Source organism: Chondrus crispus, genomic scaffold (genome assembly GCF_000350225.1).
Source record: "Chondrus crispus Stackhouse genomic scaffold, scaffold_217, whole genome shotgun sequence".
NCBI classification, from domain to species: Eukaryota; Rhodophyta; class Florideophyceae; order Gigartinales; family Gigartinaceae; genus Chondrus; species Chondrus crispus.
Window position 1 is genome coordinate 77,677 of NW_005179093.1, and position 26,123 is coordinate 103,799.

The 26,123-nt window shown below is 53.7% G+C and overlaps 6 protein-coding genes; 3 read left to right on the forward strand and 3 right to left on the reverse strand.

The window, feature by feature from the left end:
• Positions 1–2,384: 2,384 nt before the first annotated feature.
• CHC_T00004173001 (hypothetical protein) lies at positions 2,385–4,009 on the reverse strand. The gene is made up of 4 exons (XM_005715470.1): positions 3,989–4,009; positions 3,198–3,916; positions 2,653–3,022; positions 2,385–2,567 (listed from the first exon to the last, which is right to left on the reverse strand). The coding sequence occupies exons 1-4, from the start codon at positions 4,007–4,009 to the stop codon at positions 2,385–2,387; spliced, it is 1,293 nt and encodes a 430-aa protein (XP_005715527.1).
• A 10,644-nt stretch (positions 4,010–14,653) lies between these two features.
• On the forward strand, positions 14,654–15,994 carry CHC_T00004174001 (hypothetical protein). XM_005715471.1 is given in 2 exon segments: positions 14,654–15,778; positions 15,779–15,994. 1 exon segment carries the CDS (start codon positions 14,654–14,656, stop codon positions 15,776–15,778), a length of 1,125 nt encoding a protein of 374 aa, XP_005715528.1. The 3' UTR covers positions 15,779–15,994.
• A 56-nt stretch (positions 15,995–16,050) lies between these two features.
• On the reverse strand, positions 16,051–16,509 carry CHC_T00004175001 (hypothetical protein). Its single transcript, XM_005715472.1, has one exon. The coding sequence runs from the start codon at positions 16,507–16,509 to the stop codon at positions 16,051–16,053; it is 459 nt and encodes a 152-aa protein (XP_005715529.1).
• Positions 16,510–20,943: 4,434 nt separating this feature from the next.
• Positions 20,944–22,761, reverse strand: CHC_T00004176001 (hypothetical protein). XM_005715473.1 is given in 2 exon segments: positions 20,944–22,170; positions 22,171–22,761. The coding sequence occupies 1 exon segment, from the start codon at positions 22,759–22,761 to the stop codon at positions 22,171–22,173; it is 591 nt and encodes a 196-aa protein (XP_005715530.1). The 3' UTR covers positions 20,944–22,170.
• Positions 22,762–23,170: 409 nt separating this feature from the next.
• Positions 23,171–24,805, forward strand: CHC_T00004177001 (hypothetical protein). Its single transcript, XM_005715474.1, has one exon. It carries the CDS (start codon positions 23,171–23,173, stop codon positions 24,803–24,805), a length of 1,635 nt encoding a protein of 544 aa, XP_005715531.1.
• Positions 24,806–25,106: 301 nt separating this feature from the next.
• On the forward strand, positions 25,107–25,511 carry CHC_T00004178001 (hypothetical protein). The gene has a single exon (XM_005715475.1). It carries the CDS (start codon positions 25,107–25,109, stop codon positions 25,509–25,511), a length of 405 nt encoding a protein of 134 aa, XP_005715532.1.
• The last annotated feature ends 612 nt before the right edge of the window (positions 25,512–26,123 follow it).

Consider the following 26,123-nt stretch of genomic DNA (forward strand, 5'->3'; position numbering starts at 1 on the left):
AATCTACAATGGTAACGTCGTACGTAGCGATCAACGCTTTTCCAGTGCAACAATCATGCTCGAGAGAAGAATTTTCAGACACTTGAATCGAGGTTCGAGCATTAATGCTATCATAGAGTGCCCACGAGATAAACAATTCTGCAAGATACGATCCTCCTCGAAAAAGGCTCGGAGGTATTTCTTCAAAGTCTTCGAAACATCCTCACTAACTCTCTTTGCCCATGTGTGCAGCTCACCCTCCAACACTGACTTCTCCTCCTGTTGCAACGTAACTCCAGCACCCTCCGTGTAATTAACTTTGTATGAATCTAGAAGTGTAAAGCAAAGGGCAATTGCGTCGGACAAACCCTATTTCCGTGATCTTTGGTTTTGTACACATGCCTTTATGATAGGCCCCATGTGCTCCGTCGCCGCCTTCACAACTGCCCAATCTGCGTTTGATGGGTCTCGGTGGCTGTTGCTGTAATTATTGGGATCGGCATAGCAGGCATGCACTGCTTCACGATATGCAAGCATTTGGCTAAACATAATAAATACAGAACCGAAGCGTGTCTTAACCGGAGTATAGAGCTGAACAGGGCGAAGACCTATCTTTCGACAGGCTGCATGCCACATCTCATTTTCTTTGCCAGTCTTCTTTGTCCATAAAATAGCGAGCTGTAGTTTCTTTTGGACTTGTATCAGATTGAAGACATCGAAATTACTGCATTGGTCTTCTGATAGAGCTCGACGGCATATTGAACTGATGATGTGTGCCCAATAATCACCCTTATAGACACAGTATATGTCGAGGGCTCCACAAAAAACGATCCCTTGCAGTTCTCGTGGACATGTATTCAAGTTAGCTCCACCATCCGGTACGTATGCCACAATCTTTTCTTTGATGTTGAACTCGTCGAGAACATCCGTGAGATGCAGGGCTATCTGAGATCCAGAAGTCGAATCCATCTTGATCATTCGCAGGTAGCGAGTACGTCGCTGTAAAGAATCATCAATCCAATAGGCGATAACCGAGAAAATGTCTTGGCAGCCGCGGGTCATCCAGACGTCAAAAGAAATGGAAACAAATCTTGCACTCCTGAGGTGGGCGACTACAGAATCTTTAGTCTGCTTGGCCAAGGCCGGGAGCATGACCTCTGTAAACTTTTTACGGGAAGGGAAAGAAAGACGAGGATCAATGTCACCCAAAAGCTTCCTCATCCACACACAGTCAACTCCTGAAGACGGTCGGAGAGACTTACAGCAAACTAATATCATGTTGCGGATCAGATTCTTCTGCATATCACTTGTTACTGCATAAGGAGTAGTTTTGAAATGAATTCGATGATTTCTTATCTTCCTCTTCTTCTTCGGACGGTTCGCATTGTTTCCATGCAGATTAGCGACATATACCACATAAAGGGATTTGTGCTTTACATTAACGTGATTGATAAGAGAGGAACTTCCATTCTTCCTTTTATACGCCATCTTCGTTTTGCATAGGGAGCAGCACAATGCGACAGAATCTGCAGTCATGTCCACCGCCGTATCGTAAAAGGCCCAGATTGGTGCTTTCTTTATGTCAGCAGATCCGTCGAGCCATGCAGTTGCATTCGCAAATAATGCGTCATGGCCAGGAGGAGCCTCCGAAGAAACGTTTGTGCTCGTTTCTATGGTCTCTGATGAGGTGATTAGGGAACCCCTTCCTGTGGCGTCGGTAATGCCTCCACTCGCGCACCGCTCCCTGTATATTATTAGTTTTGACTGTTTTCGTGGATATCCGTGTGCGGTTTTTGGGGTTTGGGCGGATAATCCGACAAACCGTGTTTCAAAAATCTGTCAATACGGATAATCCGGGAAACCGCTTTACGTGCTATGCGATCAACGGGTTTTTGGGAAACCATATCCATTTTCGAAATTGTAATATCGCGGATATCCTAAAACCGCTCGAGTCCAAAATGACCCAGGGATAGCATTTATCTATCCATGGATAGTGTCCAAAGGGGTATCCGCGCACCATTGGTTGGAACGGGGCTGCCGAGCGGCGGCGACGGTCACCCAGGGACGCGGGGGCGGGGGGACCTGGGCGGGGGAGAAATGGGCGGGTTGAGCGGGGCAGGGAGGCAACGGTGATGTCGCAGGCGTATGCGGCGGCAGTGTCGCAGGCGTAGGCGTACGCGGCGACTGTGTCGCGCACGGATTTTCAAGCGATGTCGCACGCGAATTTTCGAGCGACGCGCTCAAGCTGCTTCCGCCGTACGCGTCCGCGCATGGCGCGAGGACGGCGGCGCGGAGCGGGTGCGGCGGGCGAGGGGAGCGGGGGGATGGCGAATTCGCCGTCGCCATGTGTGTGTGCGTGTGTGTGTGTGTGTGTGCTTGAAACATGAAGTGTAGGCCTCTTCTCGTTACGGTAACCTACAATATATACAGTCGATATGTGGTGTAGTACATACGTCGCATGCCATCCTTTCTTCACTTCTCAGCCGTATGTTTCTCGCGAAAAAAGGAAGCGAAGAGTTGCATGTCTTACCGCAACGCTGTAGTGTAAAAGTCACTTCCACAGGCAACGTATTCTGGCAGTGCACGGGCTTCAGATACAGTATATACAAATTGACGCGAAGCTGTTCGTCAAAACGCTTTCGGGTCGTAAACTTCAGGTAGCGAAATCTCTACATTTTTAAATAGCAATAAATATTGGAGCAAAGTCAACAAAGTGATCAATGCTCGTGAACTCGTGCGGAGTCTCTTCCTAGGCGGAAGATCAAAAAAACTCCTAATGAAGCTATTAGGATAGAGAAGACGGCGATGACGGCGAAGCTCGACGAACTGTATGTCGGCGGCGCTATCATCACATACCAAAAGAGGCTGAGATCCCCGAATAGAAACAGCGGTTCCATCTTGTTTTTCAACAAAGGCAGGCACAACCAAGATGTCACCCACAATATCAATATTCCCACAGTGACAAATCGCAGAATTTGAACAATTCGGCGTGGATTCTTCCTCTTCGTCAATCTGACCTCGCTTATCAATGCAAGTAACGGCACTAGAGAATGCTGTCTAGTTAAATGATATATTCCCTGCACCGCCGCAGCCCCAAAACAGACTGCACGGCAAGAAGAGAAAATGAGATGAAACAACTCGGTCAGTATCGCAAATTCTCCCAAGGCAAAAGTCACCGCATGCTTCAACAGTACGGAAGTCGGAAGTGCAGCAAATACTCACTCGCTACATCCGAGACGCGAATCGGGCAATTCCTCGCCTCAATAGAATCATTGACGTCAACAAAAACGCTTTCCATCGGGGACACAGTGGACAAATCCTGGAGCAGCTTCAGCAGGGAAATAATAAGCGTGACCAGCTCCATCGCAATATACAAGATGGCGGACAAGATCAAAAGATGTCTGTCAATCCTCCCGCCCTTGATGCGCTGACACAGCGAGAGCGATCGATACCTCATCTGCACCAGCTCCGCCGGGGTAGAGTCATGCGACTCTTCCATCTGGTGGAGCTCGAACGTCTCGGCCGCGCCACTGTGCTCGCGCCTATACCACGGGCTGAGATAGATGCGCAAGTTGGGGTACCAGGTTTTCGTCTTGACGACATACCCGGTCGCGATGCAGGTCATGAGCAAGCTCTCATGGTACAGGCTCGACAGGACCGCGGTCGCCCAGGTCAGATACGCGCCGCCGACATCTGCACCGTTGTCGTCGCCGGGCACCTGCACCGTGACGGCGACGAGGGCCAGGGAGAGTTTGACGGCGAAGATGATGCACAGCCTCGCCAGGACGATGCATGCCAAGCGCAGGGTGAGATGGGATCTGCTGGTCTCCCAGCTGGAGGCGATGTTGTACAGAATGTTGGCGAGCGCGACACTGGCCGCACTGGCAAAGACGGCGAATGCGTAACGGGAGGCGGAGTTTCCCAGCGCGGGGCGGGGCTGGGCGACGTCGCGGACGCAGAGCTTTGCAGTACCTTCTTCGTCAAGCTCGGCAGAGTCTGGCTCGACGACGACGGACGGGCTGGGAAGCATTTCGCCGGCTGTAGGCTCCCCGTCGACAGCTGGTTGCGCGGGTTCGGGCCGGGGGCTTTGCTCTTCTACGGAGTCGTCACCGAAGGCCGGCTCCGGATCGGAGGTCGTAACGGGGTCCTCGGCGGAGATGCCCTGGGGGGAGTTGCCCTGGGGATCGAGGCTCTCGGAGGAGGTTTCCGGGGTGTCGGCGGGGACGCCGCCGGTTTCCCCGGAGCCGGCAGGGGGGGCGTCGGTTTCTGGCGAGGCCTCGCCTATGAGCCCTGCTTGGGCGCTTGGCTGCAGAACTTGGGTGGAGCAGGTGGGGCAGCCGTCGGGAGACCCGTCTTCGCTTCCAGAGTCTTCTTCGACTGGAGGGCCATCTTGGCTTGGAGGCCCGTCGCCTGAAGGCCTGATGCCTCCAGGCGGAGGCCCGGGACCTGGCGGAGGCCTGGGACTGCGCGAAGGCCGCCCGGGACGGCGCGAAGGCCTGGGACGGCGATCAGGGCCACGGGTTGCGGTGGGGACGATCCCTGGGCCGGCCCCGGCGGGTGGGGGCTTCGCGGAAGGGCTACTCACGCTTGCGGCGGGAAGGGCAGTTGGCGACGGGGGAGGTGGTGGCGGAGGTGATGGCGGAGGTGAGGGTGGAGGTGAGGGCGGAGGTGAGGGCGGAGGTGAGGGGGCAGCTGAGGGTGGAGGCGAGGGCGGAGGCGAGGGCGTCGGGGAGGGCGGCGGGGAGGGCGGCGGGGAGGGCGCGACATTGGGAATATCCGGGACGTAGGACGCGTGGGCGACGGCGAGGAGGGCCAGGGCGGCGATGGCGAAGCGCATAGCGGACGAAGAGTCGGGGCGTGTGCGAGGCGGGAATTGGGAGGCGCGGGCCGGGGAGGGGCCATGGCTGCGCGACAGATGAAGTATGCATTGCTCCTAGGAGCAGTGAGGCGGAGCGTGTTGCATTGCAAGGGCGGGCAGCGGGAATGGAGGAGCTCGGCGGGTGGGGCGCGGTGCCGACGTGGATGCGCGCGCAGGGGTTTCGTTGAGCGCGGCATTGCTACACATGGCGCAGGCGAGGCGGGCAGGGTGTGCGGCGGCCAATGACGGCGGAGGGTTGCGGGGCGGTTTACACGCGCCGGCGGAGGAGGGGCGGCCACATTATGGGCACGCGCGTGAAGTGGAGAGAGAGCGCTGCTCCTACAACTTGTATGGGGGCGTCATTTTGGCGCGCGCCGGGCGCACGGGATCCCGACGGGATGGAGTACTTGGCGTAATATTAATGGTGCATGGCGGGCTTGCGCCGGCCGCCATCCGGGCGGTTCCCTCTGTCAACCCGTCTCCCGTGGGGGAGAGCGGCGGCCTGCGGTGACTTTATGTGCTGATACGTCGTACCCTATGTGGCTGTGCCTTATCTACTGTGTTGTCCTATCTGGATGGAACGGAGGGTGGAGGGAGGATGGAGGGCCTGGAGGGGCCCTGTAGGGTGGCCTGGAGCCCCTCCAGGGCTAAGACGGCGCAGTAGATAAGGGCGTGCCTTTAGGGCACGTCAGACACGCACGTATTAACGCCTCCTTCAGAGCTCGCCTCGGTGTTCTTTGCATCACAAGCCGAGGAGCGGTCCGGGTTCGCCGGCGGCGAATGGGCGCGGGACAACTCACGCGGCTCTTGTCATATGCCCCTGTGATACCCTGTGACAAAGATAAAGAAGAGGACGTGTACAGTGCGAGAAACTGAAATAAATTCACTCATCGACAGCAACAAAAATGCCACTTCCTGAAAGTACGTCCCCTCGTGTGCCGTTGTGTGCCCCGCACGGAGAAGCCCGCTTTTCAAACGCCCGACATTCGTGAGAGGCATGGATGGGCAGCGAGTCGTGGCCAGCCGCATTTACAGTTTGAGGCATCTTCTCGTTTGTATGCCCCGTTGAGCGGCCGCAGATGGAGCCGCTCTGAGCCGCTCCATGCCTGCTTGGCATCGCAGGCAGTTGCAACTGCTCACCAAGCTGCTCTACCAAATTGCTCACCAAGCTGCTCACCAAACTGCTCATCGACTCGAAGAGATACACTCCCGTCGCAAAACACCTTCCCCCACTGTTATTCCATCTTCGCATGCAGGACGAAGGGCAAACCCTTACTGTATCCTAAAAAGGTACACCGTACTGCGCACTGTGTATCACTGCATATACAGTAGGCTCTCTTTAAAAGAATGACCCGCAAAAGAATATTCTTTTAGCATACAAGAATACGACATTGCGAACAACGAAGCTTACACCTGCCATTTTCGGTCATCCCAGCCATGTACTGTACAGTGCAATCGCGATAATTGGGACTGTACGGTGGATTGATTTCTGTCCCAATTATCACGACGTCCCAATTTTCGAGAGCTCGCCTGAACACGTGTAACGACACGTGTGCCCCTCGCAGGTTCATTTATTGATTCACGCATCCAACGTTGACTGTTTCGCAGCACAAGTAGATCAACGACTGACATAGCCGGTGAATGCGAGATTTGGCGTTCATCTCGAGGAAGGCTGGTCACCCCGAAATGATCCCTCCTGCTACAGGGACGCCGAACAACCTATGGGATACTGGGAGAAAACCGAATAATCATATCATTTGCTTCACTACTTGACCTTTCTAGTAGGCATGGTCGATTTGCACAGTGATTATGTGTTCTCCGCTGTGCCCTTACTGTACCTGTGGAGCGCGAAGCACCTCCACAATTATTAATCAATTACTGAGAACAAGGATCATTACATTAAAGATTGACGAACATATAATATTGTCCGTAATCTGTTGACAGCGCTGTAAATTCTGAAAATAGATACTTACTGCTGCGACTGTCAATGACCACGGCTTGGACAGCATACAACAATGCGCTTGATTGAATTCTCTTCCCGCCCATTTTCAAAACTCAAGGCACAAAACCCGGCCAATCCGTTTCACCATAAAACCCATATATGCCTGACGAGGAAGCGGAGTAAATGCGCGTCAGTTGCATATCACAGGAACTAAAAGGATCACTGTAGTGGAGGCCGACCTCGGCAGTTAGTGATGATTTATGAGGTTATGCCGTAAATGCGACGCCATTTCATTCATTTTGGTCTGAAAGCATGATTTTGTAGATAGTGTGTATTCCACTGGGCACATCATCTATGATGCGGTGGACTGTGAACACTCTCAAGACCTACTGTACAGCCTCAGACAGTCACACAAACAAATCAATTGACCCGTATCTGGAAATTTTTTATTCAAAATCAGGGATCTGCAAATCATATTGCGTAAAACGAAAGCGATGATTCACAAGTTGCCTGCGCTTCTCTCTGTACCTCTGCAGGACCCTTCTCCTTTTATCAATTGCAGTTTCTGCAATCTGGTGCATGCGATTACGCATGCGAGTAAACCTCTCGTGGTCGGGAGCGCGAAGAGACTGCCACTTAATGTGACAATTGGTTAACGCAACACCGAGACGAAAATAGTGGTCATAGATAGCCTCTCCCAACCTCCACTTTCGTGACAAGAGGATCTAAAGCCCACAAAGTCTCCCGAAAAAATTCTCTACGAAAATCCGGTCACTCGACAGCTTGCGGTTGTATCTCTCATTGCTGAGAGAAAGGCTTCCATTTCTCGGAATCTTCAGGGGGGTCACTCCTCGCAAAAACTGGGCCACGCCCTGGTAGCCCTTGTCCATGAGTGCAGCCCACATCTGAGGGTGCTCGACACTCAGCGTTCCTATGTCTTCCACATCTTTCTCAGAACCAATTTTGGCCAACTGTGGCAAATGCCAGTCACGATTGCGCTGTAGAATCTCAAAATCGGAAATTGACCCCGGGTAGTGGGCGGTCATGCCGAGAGCCAAACCGTTTGGCAGTACGGAAACCTCAACTTTGAATCCGTATAATTTGTGTTTGCCCCTAAAATATCTCTTGCCTTCTTCGAGGCTACAGCTGGGTCTGAATGCCTGTTGGAACGTCACGTCCGTGGCGTATCGAGCCTCCGGAAAAGACTTGAACATCTGCTGCGAATCGCGGAGATCGGACATTTTGTTGAGGTCCCCGACCTTGTCTACCAAGCAGTCAAACAAATATTGAGAAATTAAAGAAACAAACCGTGTGACCAAGCGCTCGAACTGTGGGATAACTCCTGTCCTCCCTGGGTTGGGTGAGAGGCGGAGGCTTTAGCGAGGGAGCACGCGGCGCGGACGCGACGCGCCAATTGAACCGATCGGACGAGCTCGCGAAAAGGGAGTGGCTCACTGGCCGGTTACGCGCAGTCCCCCCGTGGTGCGTGAACAGGAGCGACCGGTAACGGGTTAGAAGCCAGCGCGCGCGACAGACAACCGAAAACGGACGTACGTAGGCGCAAAAGGGACGGGGGCGAGCTTGCCCCAGTTTACCGGTAGGGACGGGTGTCAGGTCTTAACCCCGCAGAGGGACGCCTCGGACACCTGTCCTAGTACAGTAGTACAGCACCTGCCGCCTAGTGCGTGCCAGGTACTGTACACAATTAAAAAGCTAGCGCCATAATTACTACTACCGCACGGACGCTGCTACTACACGTGTGCATTACTGCACACGCGTGTTGCTTACAAACTACCGCACGGACGACACGTGTGCTAACGCGCACACGTAACACGCGTAGACTACCGCACGGACGACACGTGTGCTACTGTACACGTGCGCCACGCCACGGCCGGTTGGTCAACGCGCGCGCTCCCTACACGTGGGCACACCCGCCCACGTGTGCACCGTGCACGGCCGCACGGTTAATAACCTCCCCGCGCGCTCGCCGGTCGTTATACTACACGAACGTCGGCTCTTTCATGTCGAAGACACGGGCCAACATATCCCATTGTCCTCCGTGCTTCAACAGGGTCATTGTGTTGAATAGAGCGTCCTTGCCAGATACTTTGGACCTCTGTCCTCGGCCGATATTGTATGTCTGGTTGACATATTCAGAAACGTGGTTCCACAGGAGTTCGAAGTTGCGAAGCAAAAAATTGGTCATATTCCTGATGGCCTCTGCGCCACCTTCGTTGTAGAATGTGTCGAACAGTAGGCAGAGGGAATCGGCGTCGTCATCGGAACTCATTGAGTTTCGATGCGGACTGAATTGCGCAATTTCGTTGTCGCCCTCCATAGCCGTGTCAGCTAGGAGCTGGAATGCCGCGGCGGCGTGGTTGGGAGGAAGTGAGGCCATAATGGGGAGGGATTTGGAGTTAAGAGATGGAAGGGGATCGTAGTGGTGTGGTGAGGACAGCTTGGATGGAGAATATACTGTATATGACGAGTGGGGGGTCGGTGCTTGGTTAGAGGAGACCCTCCAACTGCACAAAAGCGCGGTCTTTTCGCGAGGACGCCGTAGTAATTTCCAATTTCTGCATCGTTGGCATGTTTTTGGTACGTGCATTTTCTCTGTGATATTTTGATATCAGCGGTTGAGTTAAAATATACGGGCCATGGCCGTGATTTGGAAATCTCTGCTCACTCACGTTGCCATTACTGTATTCTCTAGTTGTTCTACGCATAGGATTGGCTCTTTGGCCTGTGCCCGCGTCTTTGCAACTTTTCTCTATTGTCTTTGGCGTCTCACCTCCCCTTGTAGAGCGGAGACAGAGCTTCGAATCGCGTCAATGACGTTATACGCGTCGCATAAACGCTTGCAAATGACAACGGACTGTAATTGCTCCTTGATTGATGGAAGAGGCGTCACTTCACCAACGTCAATCTCGATGTCCTCTGAATCATTTACAATTGACTGGATTATAATCTGGTCCACAAGTTGCTCGTCAGACACTCCCGCAATGCAGTCATCCTCACCGATAGGGTTGAGCAGATCTTCAATGTCCATTCGAACCGAAGGTGGAACCAGCTGCGCAACAGCGTTCTGAAACTCCGTTGCCTCATCCTGTAAGTCGCTTTCGTTGATTTCTGCAATTGGGCCGATAGGCCCAGTGTGTCGCCGGCAATTGGCGATAATGCCAGCATCCATTGCTCTCCAAATTCGGTTGAATGAGAGCATGGCACTTAGGATATCAACTTTGTAAATGTTGGATATGGTTTCTGCTTCCGCTAAATCCAACGCCCGATCCATCTGGTACTTCCTATACTGTACTTTCATTGACGCTATAATTCCGGCGTCACATGGTTGTAATTTCGGCGTTGTACTAGGGGGAAGGAAGCACAGCTCAATATTCTGTAGCGCAGGTGCAGTCTCTAAAGTGCCGTGAGCGCTGCAGTTGTCAACAAGCAAAAGAATCTTTCGACCTTGCGAAGTGAAGTGTGCATCGAGCCGTTTCAGCCACTCGTAGAAAACTTCTGACGTCATCCAGGCCCTCTTATTGGCATGGTATTCAAGCCCATCATCCTGTCCAGACTTTTTTTAATGGTCTCGGTCGCAAGGCGGTTCCAATGAACATAAGTTCAACCTTTTCTGAACCATCCGCGCTTGCGCACACTAACACTGTGATGCGGTCCTTTGCCTTTTTGCGACCAGGGGGGCGTTGCATGGCAACCGTGCGGTCGGGGGCAAGCTTGTAGAAGAGGCCGCACTCATCAGCATTGAAAACATTTCTCCGATCGTACCGTCTTATCTTCTCCTTCAGTCCCGGAAGAGCATCGTCGACCGCACCCAAATCCGCATCACCGCCCTCTCCATGCGTCTTGAAGGAACGCAGACTCCAACGACGTTTGAAGTTTGCCACCCACCCGGCGCTGAAGTTTAGCTTCGTTCTCTCGCTTGGCTGCAGCGTTGCATTACACAGGTCTTGGAGCTTCTTGGCCTTTGCAATTATTTAAGGACCGTTAATCATCTTTCGCAAGGATGCTTGATCACAAATCCAGGAGAAGAGTGCCCGCTCAAGTTCCGGTTTTGCACCTCGCTTCATTCGAATTGATTTGCTCACCCTTAGTTGAGGTTCCCGAGTGGTGATTTTTCTTGCTTGTTTGAGGACGCGAGCAACCGTTGACTTGCCCGGGGTCGTGCAGAGGCAAAATGTTTCCTGCCACCACAGCGCCATGACACGACATGTCGCACTCTCATGACTCTCACTGCGGCGGAGAACTTCGTTAAGCAAGGAGCGCTTTTGCACTTCGTGAAGCGTGGCGTACTTCATAGCACTGCAGCTTTCAGGACAGTTCAGTATCTGGATGAGCTGAGATTCGCGGAGAGGAGAGGGAATCGAGCAACAAGTCAGATCTAAACGTTCAAGTCTGCTGCCGTGCTGTGCTCTTTGATTTTGCTGAACATTGAAGAACCCCCTCCAGAGGGTCCATGGAATCCAAAACATCAGTCCCAATTATCAAATTTGGGACAACCGTAGAATTTGATTAAATTTTGAAGGGAACGAGGACGGTGGACTGATTTCTGTCCCGTTTATCACGACGTCCCAATTATCGAGGTCCCAATTATCGCGACTGCACTATACACGAAAAAGAACCGATATAAGAATATTAAACTCGAGCAGTTTCAAAGTTGCTGCTGCAACGCGAGTTGGTGTTAGTTGTGTTGCTCTCGGCCCTTTGCGGGTGCTGTAGGGACGTTTGAGATCGCAGAAGATCGATGGGATGGATGACGCGAATTACTACATTCTTTGGCAGTACAGTACACCGGAGGCGCAATAGAAACATGATAACGTCCCCAAACATAGTAATAAACCACTTACAGTATTAGAATACAGCCCTCTGAATCCGATTGTATTCTTATACCGGGGATTACTGTACTACGCTACCTTCGGTGCATCAAAAGAGATCTCTCAGCTGCCAAAGTGCAAACGCAGAAGCAGACGAGAATTGATTCCTTCTTTTCAGGGGCCAGTAACCTTGCTGGACAAGCGTCATAACTGCCGCCATAGGAATATTCTCTTTACGTGAATAGCAATGTCCTTTCCCGTCCTCATTCTTATAAAGAGAGATTACTGTATACGTATTGTACCAAGGGGTACTGTGCCCTTGCCGACGGGCACCGCTGCCTTTTTATCCACCAACACGTTGTGCAAAGTCAGTTGCGCGCAGTGCCTCTCAAGTGCAGGTCATGTGACCTGCACTTGAGGCACTGCACGCCATATGTGAACATATGACCTCACCAGATCACAGCAATGCAACTGTGCTGCATGCGGTCATTTTTCAACCCCCTCTGCTGCCCTTCCATTTGCTTGACAACAACGCCAAACTTGCCCTTCGATGCCCCGTTTTTATTGCAAATGACGTCTGCCCCGCGGCAAACCGCATCCTGGGATGATCCTGGGATGCGGTTGTTGCCGCGGGGCAGACGTCATGGTGGGACCACCAACAACTCTCCCTTCTTCCCATCTCCATTCTTCTCACCTTATTCACCGAAAGTCTCCTGAAAAATCGTTGTGGACAACGTTTCAAGCCTTGTTTCTTTCTTGCCTTGAACCAAAGAATACACGATTCATACCCTCTATGAATCCCACTCACACACTCTAAAATGATTATAACGACTTCGTTTCTCACACCCTTTAAAAAGCCCCTCTCTCAATCTCTCTCGATGCTTGTTAAACACGTTGGCGTACACGAATACAATAGTAGAATGCAATCGTGTCCAAAAAGATGCGTTAATGAGTCTCAAGTTGAGACTCATTAACGCATCATTTTGTCGAAAAGGGACAGAACTAGTTGAGACTCTCAACTAGTTCTGTCCCTTTTCGACACCATGGGATTAGCCCATATTGAGTGCCTTGTTCCCCGGTAGGGGGCCCTGCGCCGCTGCTCTTCCACTGCCTTCCACTCAATATAGTATCCGCCTTGCGCCCGCGTCTCATGTTTTCCGCCTGTCCTGACATGCATCACAGACAAATTCAATTCGTCACTGTGACGTTGTTTCTTTTCTTCGGAAAACAAAAAACCCTGCACTGTTGATCCTCCCTTGAAGCGTCTCGAGACAATATGAATTCTTCTTCTCACACTACTGTACCCTCCCTGTTGTCATGCAGTATTTACTTCCCTCCACCTTAAACTAGGAACTCATTTACTACACATCCGTGTTTGAGTTGCTCTTCTTTCAATGGAATTCTAGGTTGTACATTAACGTTGTCCGCGTTCAGAAAATCCGAGCAAACTCGCCGCCAAGACACGCGTTTTCGTGACTTTACGGACAACGTTATTGTACGAAGGAGTCAAAAAGTATTCTCGTCCTTGATGTTAGAGCATAACCGAGACGATTGGCTCAGAAGAGGACTTGTAGGTTAACAATCCGCAAGAGGAGAGCAAGACATGTCTCAGAGTAAGAAAATGAGCACAAGTGGGATGTAGATATATCCTACATGTACACTAGCAGCCGTCTCAAAGAAGAACGCAGATATCAACTCGGAAGACTGGGGGCGCGGGAAAACTGAGCTTTGAACCGCTTGGAAGTGAAATACCCTGGGTCCATTCTACTGGACCCTTGAGGTTGTTCCAGTAATGCTGAAGAGTGAATCAGCATAGCAAGTTTCCCGTGATGTCATACTTTTGCGATCATGCTCGGAAGAGAGTGTGGCATACGATTGTAATGGAGACCGGTGTCATTGATACATGTAGTTTGGTTCGATGTTGAATGCGTTATATCCCGCTAACCCATGTACCGTACATGGGAGGTAATAGCAGAGTTCTCGCTAAAAACAATTATTGATGGAAAGGCAGGTATGCTGAGGGTGGTTCGAGCTTTCTGCTTGAATAACGCGGACGAAGAATGAGGGTCTTCGCGGAGACGAGGGCATTGTCTAATAGATACCAACTCCATTTAGGGAACTGCTGATGAAAGCCCAGTATCTCGCACAATGAAGCCACTGAGGAGAGCAGTACTGATTCAAAAGAAATCAGCGATGACTAAATGCAGTACTAACGGAATGCAAATGTTTGTTTTTACGTTAAAACAGTTTTCAGAAGCTTAAACAGGGTCATTTGTGCTGGACAAGCAAACATGGAGTTCGACTTTTAAGGTGGCACCTCGTTGAGATACTCACTGTATTGTGCATATGGTTTTCTCCAAACTACAGCTGTGATATTACTACCTAATACTATTAGGTAGTAATATCACAGCTGTAGTTTCGTGCGTCCTCCCAATATCATATTGGGAGGACGCACGAAACACGGTCTTGATTCTTTTGAAAAGGAATCAAGATCGCGTTTCGTGTCCATCAAAGCGCATGAAAACACCCTCTGCAGTACCCTTCAAGGGTACATGCCAGTTTATTTTGATGGCTCAGGCCCAATACAGTACTTCAGTGCCCTTCAATCCGTTTCTGCTCAAAATCACGCAATAAACCGAAAAAGGGGTGATGTTTTTTATCGCTCTTTTTTGCTCTTTTTTTTTCAATAAATTGTTTCACAGGCACTCTTCGAACTCAGTATGGAATGCCTTAAAAGTGGGATGCATTAATCGATTGTACACGTAGGAACGAACGCCGTCCGTCCCGGCAAAAATCAGGTCCATTGCTGTTGCCTGCTTGATCCCAAACGCGATTGACACCATCCATGACCACAGAACAGAGTAGCCAAGACACAAGAGCTCCTGTGTGAAATTCAACGGTGGCGCCGCCGTCGCTTTTCCGAGAAGAAAGGAAACTAGCGCTTACTCACTCAAGTCAGCACTAAGCCGCTTGCAAAAAACAGCTGGTCCGTTGAGTGGTGCAAGGCTATTTCTTCTCCAGACTCCTCTGTCTGCGACATCACCAATGCCAGCAACGATAGGGCAGTTGCCTTCACATCTTGAGAAGGCGCGTTCCAGAGTTGGCGTCGGATTCAAGAAGATTAGCAACCCAGTCGGAACATATGGCGCGCGGACATATCAAAGCCTAGGCTACGACAATAGTTTGCGCCTAAACGACTTTAAGGAAAATTGCACTCTTGAAATACTCTTCTGCGATGACGAAGAGGTGCTGTTTGATTTGGTCGGGACCGATGCTCCAATTGCTAATGCTCTGCGACGCATCCTGCTCAGCGAAGTACCAACGCTCGCCATTGAAAACGTCTTCGTGCACAGGAATACATCCATTATGCACGACGAACAACTGGCGCATCGCCTTGGACTCGTGCCGCTGAAGATCGACCCGCGGCCTTTTGAGTATTGGGAAAAGGGTCTACCGGTGACAGTGGCGAATACTGTGAAGTTAAGCTTGCGGACAAAGTGTGAGTTTAACCCGTCTGCGCCGAGAGATGGTGAGGCCCCCCCTAGCGTCTTGTACAAAAATTCCAGCGTGTTAAGCGGTTCAATTGAACATGTCCCGTTCGGAGGTCATGAACAAAGTAAGTTCATCGGCAATGAAGTACCAAGGCCTGTTCACGAGGATATTCTGCTATGTAAATTACGGCCTGGACAGGAAATCCATGTTGAAATGGATGCCACGAAAAACATCGGCAGGGAACACGCGAAGTGGTCCCCTGTTGCGACAGCTGGTTACAGGATGCTTCCGGAAGTGAATTTGAAAACTCGCGTTGTTGGTGCAACTGCGAAAAGACTTGTGAACCTATGTCCGGCGAAGGTGTTTGATATTGAAGACGACGTTGCGGTTGTGGCACGACCACGGGATTGTACTGTCTGCCGCGAGTGCATTAGAGAACCCGAATGGGAGGAAAGAGTTGAACTCACACGAAAGCGTGACCATTTTATCTTTTCTGTGGAAAGCACTGGGGCCATGCCTGCACCTACTCTTGTTACAGAAGCACTGTCTGTACTTACCGGCAAGTGTGATTTGGTGCTTGCAGCACTGGACGCAGCCCTTAAACAACGGACGACTCACGATAACGGTGTCGATGAGGAAAATCCGGACGTAGAAATGGACGAAAGTGAGGGATCCTGATGACATTACCTTGGTATGCCCTGAGGGCGTATCTAGTTTGTACTTCGACTTGATTATAGGTGCTGCGAGCCACTCTTCGCTCAAAGCGAGTGTTGTCCGCTGGATAGGTGTACGTCCATGTAAAGTTATGTGTTTCGCCTTTCCGTGGATGATTTCCGTGGCGACAAGATTAACTTCCTGTCAACCTTATGGCGACAGCTTCTGCTTCCTGATTAAGTTATTTGATTACTGCCGTGGTAAACTCAATGATTGTGATGATCGCGGAAGCCGAATCACCAAAATCCCCATCCAGAATTGATGCCACGACCAATGCTGCCCATGAGTCTATTACCTCTAGCCTTCTTCCGCGACTCTTCTTCCCTCTGGGCACGAAGTCTCTCAGTAAGCGAGCTGGCTCCCTGCGAGATGGTGTTTTTCTTTTTGGCATTCTTCTTTGCCACGGCGCGGAAGGTCTGTCCACTCTTGTCGAGATACTCTGGTTGTCCGCCGCCATTTTCCTTTTCCGCGTTGTCGATATCGGTATCCTTATCCGACTTCGCTTCCGACTCGTCCTCCTCGTCGTCTGACTGGAGCTCCGGCAAGAGATCGACCGTGGTCCCGGTCATAGTCCCGATAAAGGACGCCAGGTCCTCTGGCGGGTTCCTAGTGTACACAACGGCGACCTCCGCGCCGATTTCAAAAGCGACCGAAATAACGCCGCGTTTCCGAATGATCAATTGTTCAACGCGCATACAAGTAACGTCATCGGAAATACCCGGCACATGGAGCCTCGCCGTAAGCGGCTCCTTCAACAAGCCGGGCTCATCCTCAAAAGCGGGGTCCTTCTCTTTCAAACCAGCGGCCTTCTCGAGCTCATCGAGCTCATCCATCTCATCATCGTCATTCTCATCCGTGAGCTCCTCAAGGATGTCAAAAATGTCCTGGCGCAGGTCGCCCGCGGCCTCCTCCGACACGAGCAGGTCCCTGAGCGCGTCGACGAGGGCGTCCTCCGAGCGGAGCACGTCGAAGTTGTCCACGTGCGACGCGAGGTTCTTCAGGGCGGCGACGGCTATCGCCGCGACCTCTACGTCGTTGCCCGCGACGAAGCCCGCCAGGGCGCGCATGCAGCCCTCCTCGCGCGCGATGATCGGCTGGTTGTCCGTGTCGGCGGACAGCGAGCGCAGCTGCACGGCGACTGTTCGGACGCTCGCCGCGTCCGCTACTGACATGTTGCGAGCGGAGAACGGATTGAAACGTGGGGTGCTGGGGAGGTTGGGCAGAGGTCGACAAGGGGCGAGCGCAAGATGGGCGCGGCGGGCTGAGATGGAGGACGGTGGTGCGTGCTCGAGGACTCTTCCGCGATGGTTCGGTTGCGTGGGAAGGGGCGGCGAGTTGCTTGTAAGTTGGGAGACGGCAGATGGGTCGGTGGATGCGGAGGGGGGTGGCCCTTGGAGAGGATAGAAGCTGTTGTGGTTGTACGGTATGGGGGAAGGGAGAGGAGGCAAAAAAAAGAGACGTTTGTATTTTGGGATGATTTCTACATTTCTGTGGAGAGAAGAACGTTGAAGAAGTGGGGATGAAATTTGAATGAAATTGAGAGGCAAGCATGAGAATCGGCGGCAATGTGGTCGATTCGAGTCCTCATTTTTGTCCCTTGCGCTTCCCGCTCTGCACGCCTTTCGCACTGTGCCCTTGTGCCGTCTTGCTGAGGTACGGTATACCCTATTTTCGCCTCCTACGCCCTGTTTTTGGATGCTGTTCCTGATCAACTACAGTACGTACAGTACCCAAGGGTACGTACGGCTGGTGACTGGTGCAGTCTCTGCGTATACCCTTCAAGGGTACCACCTATCGCGCAGCGCAGCCAATTTCGCATGACGCGTAGGGAGAGGTACCATGGCTGTTGGATACACGCTCAAAGGCGCGCGTGTGCTCGTCGGCAGCGATCACCACGTGCAAAGCATCGAGTTGCAATCAACCTTCTACAGCAAAACCGTGATAAAGTTTATAAAAAGAAAAAGCTAAGCACCCACGAAGCGCGTGAGCAACACAAATAAAAAATAAATTCACTACAACCCTAACAGAAAGACAACCGAACCCTCCAGTCTGAAATGAACTAAAACAACAACAACAACAAAAAGAGTGACATCAATAGCCGCGGCCGTCAGACATCCGCAGGAACGACGAAATAGCCGATGGTCCTCTCCGCCTGCTCGCGAAACGAAAGCTGTCCCTCCGTCGGCGCTTCTCTCACGGGCGTCAAGTGGTGCTCCACAAGCTCATGCCTCTCGATGGTGCCTGCATGCTCGCTCCGGTACTCGCATTCCCTGCACTGTATCATGACCTTCCTGTGTGCGTTCTGCACGTGCTGGCGGACATGAAAGCGGGTGGGGAACCTGCATCGGCACTCGGGGCACGTGGCGGGCATCTTGGAGCGGTCGTGGCACGCGAACATGTGGTGGTTGAGGTCCTTTGCGTGGCCGAAGATGCCGGCGCAGATGGGGCAGTGGTGGCACGGCACGCGCCGGTGCACCATGCGCACGTGCAGGTTGAGGATGCGAGCGGTGTAGAACGTGTCCTCACAGCCCGGCTCCGTGCACGGCATCGCCTCCGCGCCCGCCGCGCCGTGCGGCGACATCGACAGCGACTTGGACAGCGACTTGGACAGCGACTTGGACAGCGTCTTCGGGAGCGTCGAGTTGGTGCGCAGCAGCGTGTCCGCGATCTTGGAGGCGGACGGGAGCGCACCGAGGGGAGGGGCGGTAGCCATTTTGTAGGGGAGCGGGAACGGCGGGGAGGGGGGAGGGGGAGGGGTGGGGGTGGTTGCGTGCGAGTGCGGGGATGTAGCGTCTCGGCGTTGCCGGAGAGTTGGGTTGGGGCGGGGCGACGGGTTGTGCCGGTCGGGCGTTCGCGGGGCAGAGGGAGGAGTGTTCGCAGGGGGGTGTTGAAAAGAGCGGGAGGGGCGGTGTTGAAAGTTTCAACTTGAAAGATGGCCTGGAGGAGAGCAGTGCTGGCATCAAAAAGGAGTTGTGGGAGGAACGGACCGTTTCGAAGGGGTCGAGATGAAACGATCCAATTTAAAAATTATGAGCACTCGGTCGGTATTGGAGATTTCAAACGGCGTCTGTAATTTGCGGAGTCGGCTCTTCTATTGGCTGTTTCTGCGCGGAAACAGTCGCACTTCCACGCGCCCCTCGAGAGCCGTCTCTTCCCATTCGCGCCGCTGTCCTGTGTGCGACCCGTGTGCATCCCCGCCCTTCCGCCGTGGACCCCGTTCTCGGAACATTCAGAACATTCTCCCACCCTTGCCGCGTCGTAACCGTAACCGTACAACAGAGCTAAGACCCCAACCAAACGGTTACGAGGGTCTAAGCTCTGTTGTAAATAAAGATGTAAGGTATATGATAAGGTACACTCCGACCGTACGGTTCCGATACCCTCGAAACCTTCACGTCGTCAAACCCCAGCAACAGTCCACACATACTCTGCAATAATATCATAGTATACAGTATACCCATAAACAGCAACTCGTATTTGGAAACACAATCAACCCCTCCCAGGTGCAACTACATACGTCCCAACCACGTCCCAACCACGTCCCAACCACGTCCCAAACATGTCCCAGTAGTTCCCGCCCGCGTCTATCGCATACGCACACGACAGTTTCATCGACCACCGCAACCCACCCTCTTTCCCGCTTCGAAAAGGGGCCCACCCCCTCATCCCAATCTCACCTGCATCTGCGGACGGCCCCCGCAACGAACCTCCCTCGCCGACAACTTCCCTACGCGCCTGCTCCACATCTCGGCGACTTGCCCCACCAGCACGGCCAATCCACTTCCCGAAAATCCTTCGTCCAATAAAACGGCACCCGCCGACCATCCCAATGCACCCCGCGCCAGCCGTCCCGCTTCTCCACCGCCGCACCCCCGCCGCCCGCACCCCGAGCCGCTCCCGCACCATCCCCGTCGCCGCGATGCCCGCCGCCTGGCCCGCCCGCCCATGCCTGCTCCCTGCGCGCGCGCACCTCGCCCACGGCCCGCCCCGCCGGATGGCGCCGAGGTCAGCGTCAAGTCGCTGCTGCAGGCGCCGCCGCCGGAGCTGCCGCTGGAGGTGACGGTGAATGCGCACTGGCTGGCGGTGGACGGCAAGCAGCCTGCGATTTCGCAAAACCCGATGAAGCAAACGCAGAGGGAGGAGTTGGAGAGCGGGAAGAGAGAGTCAGACGGGACGGACGGTGAGGGGACACAAGTAGAGGTGAGGGCGCCGTTGAAGCACGACTTGACGCGGGAGCTGCAGCTTTACTTTCAACACGTGCAAGACGCGATATTCGGGGAGGATGTGGGGCAGCTAGAGGCGTGCTTGAATTCGATATCGGAGGACGCGGGGATCGCGGTGCTGCTTCCATACCTGACGAAGTTTGTGAAGGACAGCGTGCAGCGGTCGATACGAGACTTGCGGGTATTGTTTTCGGTGATGCGGCTGGTGCGGGCGATGTTGGAGAACGAGGTGTTCAGCGAGCTGGAGCGGTACCTGCACCAGCTGCTTCCGGCTGTGATGTCATGCGTGGTGGGGAAGCGGCTGTGTCGGAATCCGCGCGAGAATCACTGGGCGCTGAGAGACTACACGGCGGGGCTGCTACGAGAAATCTGTGGGACTGCGTACGCGAAAGGGTACGTGGGGGTGCAGCAGCGGATCGTGAAGACGTTTGTGGATGCACTGAAGGACGTGAAACGGCCGCTGACGACGCACTATGGGGCGATTGTGGGGATCACTTGTTTAGGGAAGCACACGGTGGAGGGGGTGGTTGTGCCGCTGCTGAAGGGGTATTTGCCAAAGATCATTGGGCTTGTGGAGGATGTACGACAGAAGAGCGTACGTCGTGAGGAAGGGTCCAAGGTATTTGGGGCGCTGGCGTGGGCGGTGTCAGAGGATGGGGTTGGGAATGGGGTGCGACCGGGACAAAATGGGGAAGCCAGCTTGAATGGAATGAGTGATGGGATGCAATGGAAGGCGGCCGGGGCAGCGGGAGGAAAAGTGTCGATATCTCGCATGTCAAGTGTGGTACCCCGTGCCGAGGAAGTGCATGAGAGACTGTGGAGGGAGATGGACAGGCGACTCTATCCGTTCGGGGAATCCAAGTCCGAGTCGGAACTGGCCGTGTCTCTAGCTGAACAAAAGAAGGCCGCTACATAGGTGTACATGTTCATTAAAAACTATTGTGGCAGAGCAACAGTGCTTGCTGGTGCCTACTTCCAACGCGCTGTTCAGCGTGGAGCAACCTTTTCATGGCACTTCATGACGGCTTCATACCGCGTTCCTAAACTGCAGCATTCGCTCCACTCGCAACCTGCTCCAGCTATGGTTCTCCTCTCATCAGTGCACACCTTTCTTGTCAGTATCGACTCGTGGTCGTCCGCCTCATACATGGTGGTAATGAAAATCCGTTTTACTCTGCACTGCCGAAACCATTTTTTCCCAAATTCCACACCATGACACACTCGCATACATTACACGACATGACTGCCGTTCACGTTTTGGGATCTCCGCGCATTCGCAAACCACAACAAATCTCTCCACTGTCATGGATACCTTCCCCCTGTTCACGGCCTGGAGCGTCTCGTCTCGCAGACGATTCCCTCGACACGCTTTGACAGCGGAAACAACCACCAAGGTCTCCGATTCCATCCACGCGGGCAACCAGGGGATTGCTAATAAACGCGATTTCCAGCGACGACAAAAGGGGACATCTTGATCCTACCAACGCTTACAGGTGCCCATCAGTTACAGGCAGAGCACTCACACGCCGATGTCGTGCGGATGCTACGGGTTAACAGAGACGCACCGGAGAGCTTGACACGGTATAAACGTGATCTTACCCAAAACAGTTCTTGAAGTATGGCACAGTACCTACATTGGCTTCTGCCTTGCCCGCAACCCAAATGAAATGAGCGTATAGCACACATAATGATGTGCTGCACATCACAGATGCCCCGCATTCTAATGCCGCCACCTGCTACTCACCTCATGCGACACGGCGTAGAGTTTGTCATGTTCGCTTGTGCTCAAGTGTAGGGCGAGTGGGAAACTGGTGGATAATCACTTGAGACATGTCATGTGTAGACCTAAGGGCAGCCCGTTGGCGTAATGGGACAATTTCGCTTTTAGCACCGGGGTATCAGACCAGCAGCGTATCACACGCATACTTAGTGACGCCAACACCCGCCATCGCCCTAATACAAAAGACCAACTGTCTGCAGTATTTCAATGCGACGGAAGTAGCAAGAACATAGTTAGTTGTCATTCACAAAGGGTTTGATTTTTTTTTAGCATTGCCGTATGAGATGTCTGGTGTCACGGATGAGAACAACGACTGTCCAAATAGGCGGCGATTTTGTAAGGGCGTGGGTTTTTCAACAGAAGACTGGCACGGCCATAATTTGCTGTCCATGCTTAGCTTCGAGCTTTGCAATAACATCATAAATATAAGCATCGATATTCTCGCACTTGTCAATTTCCTCGACCAACTCGACTGCAAGCTTCGCGCCTTCAGCGGCAGCCGCATGTGTATCCTTAACTTCCAAGTTAATAACATAACCCGGAGCGAAGACTGACGGAGCGCGATTCGAAACAAAGTCGTCGACCACGGCTCTGAAGACGCGGTCCTCGAACGTGATAATGACATCAAACCTCTCGCGGGCGTCCCTCCATTGCTCGGGGGCCTGCTTGATCATGGCGTTGCGATCCAGCATGGCCAGGACGCCGTTGGCGGTGTACAGCGCGGCGTCGCGGCTCTGCAGCTCGGCGCGCATCTGCTCGTACGGCATGTTGAACGGAAAGATGACCGGATCCATGGCGGTGCGTCCGGGCAGCTTCACTGAGCTGCCCGTGCCGTACGAGCGCACCGACGCGTACCCGCGCTGCGCTAGCTCCCGGTGGGCCTCCATGCTCCGGTTTTGGTTCGAGGCGCACACGCAGCACACGCGCAGCCGCCGGGTGGACATGGCTCTGGCCTGCGACGGTCCGCTCCGCCGTGTCGGGCTCGCTAAGCCGGACGTCGAGAGTAGCTTGAAAGGTAGGCAAGTTGGCCCGACAGTCCCCAGGGCGACGGTTGAGGGACCTGCCTGCCTCAAGGAAAAAAAAGTGGAGAAGGCATCCTCCAAAAGTGTAAAATTTGTAAAACATTTCTGCTACATCTGTACTGTAGATGGACCTCTCCAGTGAACAAATCCAGTGCTCTGCCTTTCGATAAATCCGGCCTGGACCCAATAATAACGCGCGAGCAGCACGAGCAGCCCCCTGCTTCGTGCGCTACCCCAGCACGCCCCGGAGACCTGCAAATTGGCTCTATCATACGCGTGCATTCCCCCCGCGCCCCCTTCCCTCCCTCCCCTCACGTCGAGCCGCCGAGGAATGGCCGTGCACGGATCGCTAGAGTCCGGACTCGGCGTCTCTGCCACGATGGAGCCGCCTAACAAGCGCGTCGCGAAGCGCAAGCGCACCCCGGACAAGCCCGAGGAGGACGCCCGCCTCAGCCCCGAGGCCGTGCATGTCATTGCCCAGTCCGTGCACAACTTGCCTCCGCTGTCGGACCCGGCCGCCGCCACCCTGGCCCTGGACGCCGAGTACCGCGTGCGCCAGATTGTGCAGGAGGGCATCAAATTCATGAAGCACTCCAAGCAGAACACCTTGCTCCCGTCCCACGTCAGTATTGCCCTCCGCGTGCTAAACGTCGAGCCCGTATACGGCTTTGGTGCGAAGCGGCGGCGGGGCAATCATGGCGCGGGGGCCTTTGTCGGTGCGGTAGCGGGTGCGTTGGGGAAGCCAGATGCGGCGGGTGGGGGGACGCAGCGGGAGGGCCAGTTTGGTCAGGTGGACGGCGTTCCGGAACTGTTTTTCGTACACGATTCGGAAGTCAGCGTCAAGTCTCTGCTGCAGGCGCCGCCGCCGGAGCTGCCGCTGGAGGTGACGGTGAATGCGCACTGGCTGGCGGTGGACGGCAAGCAGCCTGCGATTTCGCAAAACCCGATGAAGCAGACACAGAGGGAGGAGTTGGAGAGCGGGAAGAGAGAGTCAGACGGGACGGACGGTGAGGGGACACAAGTAGAGGTGAGGGCGCCGTTGAAGCACGACTTGACGCGGGAGCTGCAGCTTTACTTTCAACACGTGCAAGACGCGATATTCGGGGAGGATGTGGGGCAGCTGGAGGCGTGCTTGAATTCGATATCGGAGGACGCGGGGATCGCGGTGCTGCTTCCATACCTGACGAAGTTTGTGAAGGACAGCGTGCAGCGGTCGATACGAGACTTGCGGGTATTGTTTTCGGTGATGCGGCTGGTGCGGGCGATGTTGGAGAACGAGGTGTTCAGCGAGCTGGAGCGGTACCTGCACCAGCTGCTTCCGGCTGTGATGTCATGCGTGGTGGGGAAGCGGCTGTGTCGGAATCCGCGCGAGAATCACTGGGCGCTGAGAGACTACACGGCGGGGCTGCTACGAGAAATCTGTGGGACTGCGTACGCGAAAGGGTACGTGGGGGTGCAGCAGCGGATCGTGAAGACGTTTGTGGATGCACTGAAGGACGTGAAACGGCCGCTGACGACGCACTATGGGGCGATTGTGGGGATCACTTGTTTAGGGAAGCACACGGTGGAGGGGGTGGTTGTGCCGCTGCTGAAGGGGTATTTGCCAAAGATCATTGGGCTTGTGGAGGATGTACGACAGAAGAGTGTACGTCGTGAGGAAGGGTCCAAGGTATTTGGGGCGCTGGCGTGGGCGGTGTCAGAGGATGGGGTTGGGAATGGGGTGCGACCGGGACAAAATGGGGAAGCCAGCTTGAATGGAATGAGTGATGGGATGCAATGGAAGGCGGCCGGGGCAGCGGGAGGAAAAGTGTCGATATCTCGCATGTCAAGTGTGGTACCCCGTGCCGAGGAAGTGCATGAGAGACTGTGGAGGGAGATGGACAGGCGACTCTATCCGTTCGGGGAATCCAAGTCCGAGTCGGAACTGGCCGTGTCTCTAGCTGAACAAAAGAAGGCCGCTACATAGGTGTACATGTTCATTAAAAACTATTGTGGCAGAGCGTTCTAGCATTGCTTGCTGGTGCTTACTTCCAACGCGCTGTTCAGCGTGGAGCAACCTTTTCATGGCACTTCATGACGGCTTCATACCGCGTTCCTAAACTGCAGCATTCGCTCCACTCGCAACCTGCTCCAGCTATGGTCCTCCTCTCATCAGTGCACACCTTTCTTGTCAGTATCGACTCGTGGTCGTCCGCCTCATACATGGTGGTAATGAAAATCCGTTTTACCCTGCACTGCCGAAAACCATTCTTCCCAAATTCCACATCATGACACACTCGCATACATTACATGACACGACTGCCGTTCACGTTTTCTGGGATCTCCGCGCATTCGCAAACCACAACAAATCTCTCCACTGTCATGGATACCTCCCCTTGTTCACGGCCTGGAGCGTCTCGTCTCGCAGACGATTCTCTCGACACCCATTGCTAGCGGAAACAACCACCAAGGTCTCCGATTCCATCCACGCGGGCAACCAGGGGATTGCTAATAAACGTGATTTTCCAGCGACGACAAAAGGGGACATCTTGATCCTATCAACGATTACAGGTGCCCATCAGTCACAGGCAGAGCACTCAGACGCCGATGTCGTGCGGATGCTACGGGTTAACAGAGACGCACCGGAGAGCTTAACACGATATAAACGTGATCTTACCCAAAACAGTTGTTGAAGTACAGTACCCTTAGGGTACAGTACCTGCATTGGCTTCTGCCTTGCCCGCAACCCTGGCGAAAAGGGCCTGTAGCATACGATACACAATGATGCATTGTATACCACAGCTAACCGCATGCAGCAACGAGAAAAAGGAGCGCTTCTTCCTCCATTTATCATCGAGGGCTCTAGAAGACGGCTTCACCTATTACTGCTACGCACACGCGACGACAAGACAGCAGCGGTAGCCGACCTCTACAAAATTGTTATCCCCACAAAGCCGACTACTGCCCATCTTTCTCCGGCTTGGCCTCCGCGACCTGCGGAGCCTTGCTCCTAAACACGCCACGCCGCTTCTGTCTCAAGCCCAGCGCCTTTGCGACTGCAGCAAACCCGCCGGCCTTGCTAACAGCATACGAGAGATCATTCCTGCCGTACATCCTGAGCTGCCTCTCTGTCGGGATAGTCTGCGTGCGCGCGAGGTCGGGAAAGTACTTGATAGTAAACGCGTGGAGTGCAACCTTGAGCTTCTGCTCATCCCACACGCGCGGGGCTCCCTGGGCCTTGGTATTCCTCGCGCGCAAGCCGAGGCGGTTCGCGACGGCGGGGAAGCCGCCGTGCGCGGCGACGG

Excerpts from the sequence above, each read along its gene's own strand:
- CHC_T00004173001 (XM_005715470.1), bottom strand. The coding sequence starts at position 4,009 with ATGCTTCCCAGCCCGTCCGTC. Across the intron at positions 3,917-3,988 it reads TGCTTCCCAGCCCGTCCGTC|CCCCGCCCCGCGCTGGGAAA; the intron begins GTCGTCGAGCCA and ends GACGTCGCCCAG. Across the intron at positions 2,568-2,652 it reads ATTTATTGCTATTTAAAAAT|CCCGTGCACTGCCAGAATAC; the intron begins GTAGAGATTTCG and ends CTGTATCTGAAG.
- CHC_T00004178001 (XM_005715475.1), top strand. The coding sequence starts at position 25,107 with ATGACACACTCGCATACATTACATGACACGACTGCCGTTCACGTTTTC.
- CHC_T00004174001 (XM_005715471.1), top strand. The coding sequence starts at position 14,654 with ATGCCAGCAACGATAGGGCAGTTGCCTTCACATCTTGAGAAGGCGCGT.
- CHC_T00004175001 (XM_005715472.1), bottom strand. The coding sequence starts at position 16,509 with ATGCGCGTTGAACAATTGATCATTCGGAAACGCGGCGTTATTTCGGTC.
- CHC_T00004177001 (XM_005715474.1), top strand. The coding sequence starts at position 23,171 with ATGGCCGTGCACGGATCGCTAGAGTCCGGACTCGGCGTCTCTGCCACG.
- CHC_T00004176001 (XM_005715473.1), bottom strand. The coding sequence starts at position 22,761 with ATGTCCACCCGGCGGCTGCGCGTGTGCTGCGTGTGCGCCTCGAACCAA.